Raw genomic sequence first — 6,745 nt, 5'->3', positions numbered from 1 at the left:
GCGAGTCAGAATAACCTATATTTGAAGGATCTATCTCTCGTTATAATCAAGATACAGAGTGTTTTACTGATTTTGTCAGTTTCTTCAATTACCCATAATTTTCAGACCACCCTATACATTTTCATGATATTTGTTACATTTATTCTCAGCAACAACTACTTCATACAGACATAGCAACTGGTTTTTTTTCAGATCCGGCCTAGAAAAATTCGATAAATAAGATCCAATTCAAATAAAACACTCTGTATATCAAAATTTCTTGAATCTGATAGGATATTCGAATGAAGGAGAAAAAACTAAAGGGAACAAGGTGCGATTTTAAAACTCGATCGGTCTACTAGTTACAGGTGGATATTGCGAAGAAAGAATTTTATAGAGATGTTTATTTAGCGATGAAGCACAATTTATTAAAGCCTTTTGCGAGAAAAACACCCATTTCCAATACAGGTTTTCATTCAATGCTTTGGTGTGGTGTTTATAATAATAAATTGGTTGTTCCTTATTAGTTTCCACAATGTTTAACTGGCAAAGTTTAGTTTATTTGATGTCAGAGGCATATATTTTAAACACGATGGGGCCACACTTCATTTCAAGGCCATTGTGACAAATTTCTTGAAAGAAAATAATCCGAATCGTTGGTAAGTAAGGGTGCACTTCATAACTGGCCTGCAAGGAGACTTTTGTTTTCAATCTTTTATACTTTTTTGTTTTTATTTCTTCCTCTACATGCGATAACTGTTAAAATGGTGTTCGTAAAGTATTCAATGAATAAATAAATAATTATTTCAAATTGTTTCATTTCTATTCGAAAACCAGTTACAAATAACTCATAAATTTCATCTCAACCAAAATCTTCGTTTGGAAATGTTCAAGAAAAAAATCGACAATTCAGCGTCCACATTCACGGAACCCCTGGTTAGATTTCGCCCTCTGAAGAACTTAACGGCGGTTATAACAAATAGGACAAATATTGAAAATCAACGACGGAAAACGAATTCATGAAAATGCATTTTCAATCTGCTGGTTCAAAATAAACTTCAGTAATATGGTTGTGTAATAAAAGCAATGAAAAATGTATAAAATCATCTGCACAAAATCATCTCTCTGGTACCGTAAGTTGAAAGTCCCATACCAAGAAGGTATAGAAATGATACTAACATTCAGGTTCACCCGAGATTGTTTGACATATCCATCTGTCTTTCGAATAATCTACACCTAATTGAAAGAGTATGTGGTTAATAAATCGTACATCAACTTACATGAAAGTTTGAGTTGATGCAAATGAAACTGTACAATCATCAGCAACGTAATCGATACCGATCCGTTGTATTGAATATCAAAATTAGTGAATTTCGAAGCACAACATTGACCTTCAATTCAACCAGAGAATGATGTAAGTTTTCGTGTAGTTTGGGTGGTGTAATTTAACCTAAATGTGAGTAGATTCAAATTCTGCAGGAGGTGAGATATATATAAAAAGGATTTAATTTTGTGGAATATTAAGAGTTTCATCGATATCTTCAACGGATCAACATGGCATTCAAAGTGAGAATTCCTTATATTTTTCTAGCTAATTTAATATTCGACCACAATAATTAATTCGCATTCATATTTTCAGTTCGTCATTTTCGCTGCCGTTTTGGCCTATGCTAATGCTGGCGATTTGATCGGCGCACCACTTGCCGCCCCTCTGGCTTATGCTGCTCCAGCTGCTATTGCTGCCCCAGTAGTCGCTAAAGTAGCTGCACCAGTAGCTGTAGCTAGAGCTGAACCCTACGACCCCAACCCACAATACCAATTCGGCTACGATGTCCAAGACGCTTTGACTGGTGACTCCAAGAGCCAAGTTGAATCTCGCAGCGGAGACGTTGTCCAAGGTCAATACTCCTTGAACGACGCTGATGGTACCAGACGTATTGTTGACTACACTGCTGACCCAATCAACGGTTTCAACGCTGTCGTCCGCAAAGAACCTTTGGTAGCCAAAGCCGTAGTTGCTGCCCCAGCTGTCGCCGCTGTACGTGCCGCCCCTGTTGTAGCTGCTGCTCCTTTGATCCGTTCAGCTCCTCTGATCGCTCAACCAGCCCTTTCAGCTCCTTTGATCCAATCTTCACCTCTTCTGGCTCAACCAGCATACGCTAGTTCATTGATCCGTTCTGCGCCACTTCTTGCCCAACAAACTTATGCTGCCCAAGCCCTAGGTGCACCTCTTCTGAGATCAGCACCGATTTTATCTGCTGCACCAGCTTTAGGCTACTCCGCAGCCTATGGTAAAATTGCTGGCCCCCTTGGATATTCCACCTACATTCACTGAAAACCCTGAAGACTGTTATAGATTTTATTTATGTTTTATGATTATGAATTAATAATTAATGATTGATTATTGTAATGTAATAATCAATGCTTTGATAAAAACATTTCTTACTCAATCGATCATGGCTTATTCTTATCAATCGCACGTTTTTCAAATTCGAAAATTTTATCATCTGTTATTCACATCAAATGTTATTTATGAAATAAAATTCCAATTTCTTCAACTTTGTCTTTCGTTATAATATAGTCCTCCATAAATGAAAATTTAATTTTAAAACAGAATCAAAAAGTGGAATTCAATATAGATAAACGAAATCTTCGTGTAGTATATCTTCTAGAAATCAGTCTAATTCAAGAAAAAATTAATGATATTGCCCTCCAGAATCAGCATGCAATAAAGGTAGGGTAAACTCTTGAAGATGTCTTAATATTTGGTTGAGCTGAATCATGAATTATATAAAAGGAATTTGATGATATTGAAGATCTAACGAAAAAAACAAGCCCAGATATTTTTTTCGAATAAACAAATCTTATATGCCTTCTTGAAATGTTCATGGAAATCCAGAAGGCCCTCAATGGGTCAACGCATTATTGGGAGATCCACAGATTCGTGATTAATGTATACCCGATATTCACTGGTACATATAATATTGATACAAAGTATGCCTGTATTGTCAATAGGCTTTTTTGATGGGGTTTTTAGTGTAGTTGTCAGGGAAAAATATGCTTTGAAAATTCAATGTATCGAATCGATTGATGGAAAATCCCTTTGAGCTAGGATAAGCAATAAATGGCATATATTCGGGCTCGATTTGTGACAGAATAATTTGGTGGAAAAGGCAACCTCATAAATTCAACTATTTTCAAGCTATGAGAGAAAATTGCACGAAATAAAATGTTTTTTATTATTTATCGGTGCTATAGCGATTTCAGAAAAAGGTATTTTTTTTAACTTTTGTTTGAGTTGACAATGAGATGATTATTTAATAGGAAGGAGAAGTGTCACTTGTATTTTATTAGAAGGAGAAGAGACTTTTCATGGCTCGCCTTCACAGCACAGCACAGGCTCGCCATGAAAAGTCACTAGTTCCCCGAATAAAATATGTTATTCTTTCTCAAACATTTTGAAATTCATAAAAATCTGGAGATCCACCTTCAAATAAGATTTATATTAACGATCGTTATAATTGATTAATCAATGGAAAATTGTAATTGCTTGGCCACAGTTTTCCCTCCGGCGGTCGGAAAAGTAATTCATAGTTGACATAGCAACACTTGTCAGTCCAAATATGACGTTTTTATTGTATGTTTGAAAAATAGTTATTTATGCAACAAGTGCAAAAAGTGAATGTTTATTGCACTCGACGTGTTGTACAACTCGGCCTAACGGCCTCATCGGACAATTTCACGTCGAGTACAATAAACAATTTTTGCACGAGTTGCATACAACATTTTTTCTACGTTCATGCAAAAAGCAAAAAATGATTTATTGAGGTGCGGCCCTAGGTGTAGGAAAATGAAAAGCGCAACTTGAATACTTTATTATTAATATCAATTTGCATTGAAACAGGAACTAATACGTTACGAACAATTTAACTCAAACTTTATTTTTACCCTCAATGTTAAAAGTGAATGAACAATTGGTGCAATTTTCAATATGAATATTTTGTAGTAGAGTGCAATAAAAACTTTATTGCAATAAAGAACTTCTTTTTTCACTAAATATGGTTCAATAAAGTTTTGCTTTTTGCATGAATGTAGAAAAAACATATTTTGAGCATTGACGAAATTTAAATTTAAAAATAAGATTTCTAGAAATACAAAACTAGACGCATGATTATAACTCCTAACTCCAACTGCCAGATTTCGGATTACCCAAACCAATACCGGCAAATTGTTTTCTTCGAAATAATACTTAAAATGATCACAACATATGTGTGATTTCACAAAAAAGCAGAACAATAAGCGACATTACATAATTGAGCCTATAAATTTTCACTAAATTCCATGTTCTTATTGCGCAAATAATTACGTTCCACTTTTTATTGATCATTAGAGTAAAAAAGTTTTTTATTGGACACGGTTGTGAAAAACTTATTATGATGGTATTGAGAACGATTAATGAGTATTTATAGAAATTCTTATCTGAAAAAAAAAATTTTTCATCTCGATTTTGTTCAAAATAGAAGGTAATACAGAAAATTTTAATGTACGATTACTCAATTTCTTCTAATATTATCCACTATTTACATCTTCAACATCTGCAATGCTCCACACAATTCCAATCATTATAGAGATCATGGGTGTTGCCACTGAAACGATCGTAAATTATCCCAAATTGCTTACTAAAAGGTCCACATTATCAACGTAAAATCTGCGTAATTTAAATATCTCGTCCCTGTCTATAATAAACCGATAACTTTACCACCTAACCAAATGGTGGAATGATTGCATAATAATATCGAACTGAAATAAACCGGCGGGAAGTGATGTGATATTTAAGAAAACCAGATCAAATGCCTCCCAAATCAACGAAGAAACCTGAATCTCTTAATGTGAATTGGTGACCTCTGGAAGTTCGAGGATGTACAGATATTTCGGGTGTCGCAAATAATTCTTCAGTTTCGTCTTGTTGTTCTTCTGGTGGGTATAAAAGGATCGGGATCAGCTGAAACCAGCATCATTCATATCGATAACGTCGAGTAGAAATGGCTTTCAAGGTATATTTTTTCATTTGTACATATTTATTTATTTTCTTTTATATTCTATTAGTCAATCTATTGGTCAAACTATTTTTCAATTTTAATTTCAGTATTTATTTTATCTATTTTCATTTTATTCTAGTGGAGCTACTTGCTTCTAATTTCGAACTTGTTATCAATTGTAGCTCTCTGTAACTTATTTTTCACTATATCCAAAAAATGTTATTACTTGATATTCACCAACTAGGTGTAATGTCAAACAATATGCATTTTCCTCTAATTTTCATTCACTTTATTTATTTTCTCCTCATTTGATAGTGTACATTATCCCTTTTTCCACTTTTCATAATATAATCAAGACATGACAATCTTAGGCATTCAAATATTTCAATTAAATCAACATTCTATTTTTTTTTCAAGAGTAATGCATTTTCAAACTACTGCTTCTGTTTTGGAATTTTAAAAACTTCAAGGTTGCTTCTGATATTTGTAACTCATTGGGGTTCAACATGTATTTACAAATAATGATATCGTTCTTCTCTATTTATGATTAAGAATATTGTTCAATTTTGATTTTAACTATTGTTTTTTGTTTCAACAGTACTTTATATTTCTAACTGAAAATGATAGAGAGGACATCTGAAGTAATTTCTACTTATATTTTCAGTTCATCGTCTTCGCTGCTGTATTGGCTTACGCCAACGCTGGAAATTTGATCGGAGCACCACTTGCCGCCCCACTGGCATATGCTGCCCCAGCTGCTCTTGCAACTCCTTTAGTCACTAAAGTAGCTGCACCCTTGGCTGTCGCCAGGGCTGAACCCTACGACCCAAACCCACAATACCAATTCGGCTATGATGTCCAAGACCCTATCACCGGTGACTCCAAAAACCAAGTTGAATCTCGCAGCGGAGATGTTGTCCAAGGTCAATACTCCTTGAACGACGCTGATGGTACCAGACGTATTGTTGACTACACTGCCGACCCAATCAACGGTTTCAACGCTGTCGTCCGCAAAGAACCTTTGGTAGCCAAAGCCGTAGTTGCTGCCCCAGCTGTTGCTGCCGTACGTGCCGCCCCAGTTGTAGCTGCTGCACCTTTGATCCGTTCAGCTCCTCTTATCGCCCAACATGCCCTCTCAGCTCCCTTGATCCGCTCTGCTCCAGTCTTGGCCACATCAGCTTACTCAACCCCATTGATCCACTCTTCTCCATTGCTCGCACACCAAACCTATGGTGCTCCTCTCTTGAGATCTGGACCAATCCTATCTGCTGCTCCAGCTCTTGGATACTCCACCGCTTACGGCAAACTTGCTGGACCTCTTGGATACTCCACCCTCATCCACTAAGCATTCTCGTCTTCCTTCCATTCGCAGTTTTTATGCGAATTGTATATTGTAAATTATTGAGAGAAAAATAAAATATAAAAAATATGTTTCTATTTTTATATCAAAGCAATTATTTTTGAAAAAATTATAACATAATGGGTTAGTACGATTCATGAAGACTTGAGATATAAGGTTTTCCAATTATTATCCTCATTATCATTAACAAAATAATTAACACAATATCTTGCAGACATCGAATTGAAACGAATAGTACAAAATTGGAGGAAACTTAAAAACCCATGACAAAGTTGAGAATTTCATTATTTATTACGAGAAAAAAGGGTTGTAATTATTAATAGCAATATAAATTTCGATTATCTAGGGAGTTATTCAGAAAACCTTT

At 35.2% G+C, this 6,745-nt stretch overlaps 3 protein-coding genes across 9 annotated transcripts in view; 2 read left to right on the top strand and 1 right to left on the bottom strand.

Moving 5' to 3' along the window:
- The window catches only part of LOC123688953 (disks large 1 tumor suppressor protein), a 742,726-nt gene that overhangs the window by 413,566 nt on the left and 322,415 nt on the right, over positions 1–6,745 (bottom strand). The window lies entirely within an intron of this gene.
- LOC123688963 (larval cuticle protein A3A-like) lies at positions 1,391–2,501 on the top strand. Its single transcript, XM_045627737.1, has 2 exons — positions 1,391–1,545; positions 1,619–2,501. Exons 1-2 carry the CDS (start codon positions 1,534–1,536, stop codon positions 2,312–2,314), a joined length of 708 nt encoding a protein of 235 aa, XP_045483693.1. The 5' UTR covers positions 1,391–1,533; the 3' UTR covers positions 2,315–2,501.
- On the top strand, positions 4,893–6,464 carry LOC123688968 (larval cuticle protein A3A-like). Its single transcript, XM_045627742.1, has 2 exons — positions 4,893–5,033; positions 5,683–6,464. The coding sequence occupies exons 1-2, from the start codon at positions 5,022–5,024 to the stop codon at positions 6,361–6,363; spliced, it is 693 nt and encodes a 230-aa protein (XP_045483698.1). The 5' UTR covers positions 4,893–5,021; the 3' UTR covers positions 6,364–6,464.

Source organism: Harmonia axyridis, chromosome 1, assembly GCF_914767665.1.
Source record: "Harmonia axyridis chromosome 1, icHarAxyr1.1, whole genome shotgun sequence".
NCBI lineage: Eukaryota > Metazoa > Arthropoda > Insecta > Coleoptera > Coccinellidae > Harmonia > Harmonia axyridis.
Note: the sequence above shows the minus strand (reverse complement) of the source record. Positions and strands in the feature narration are given on the sequence as shown.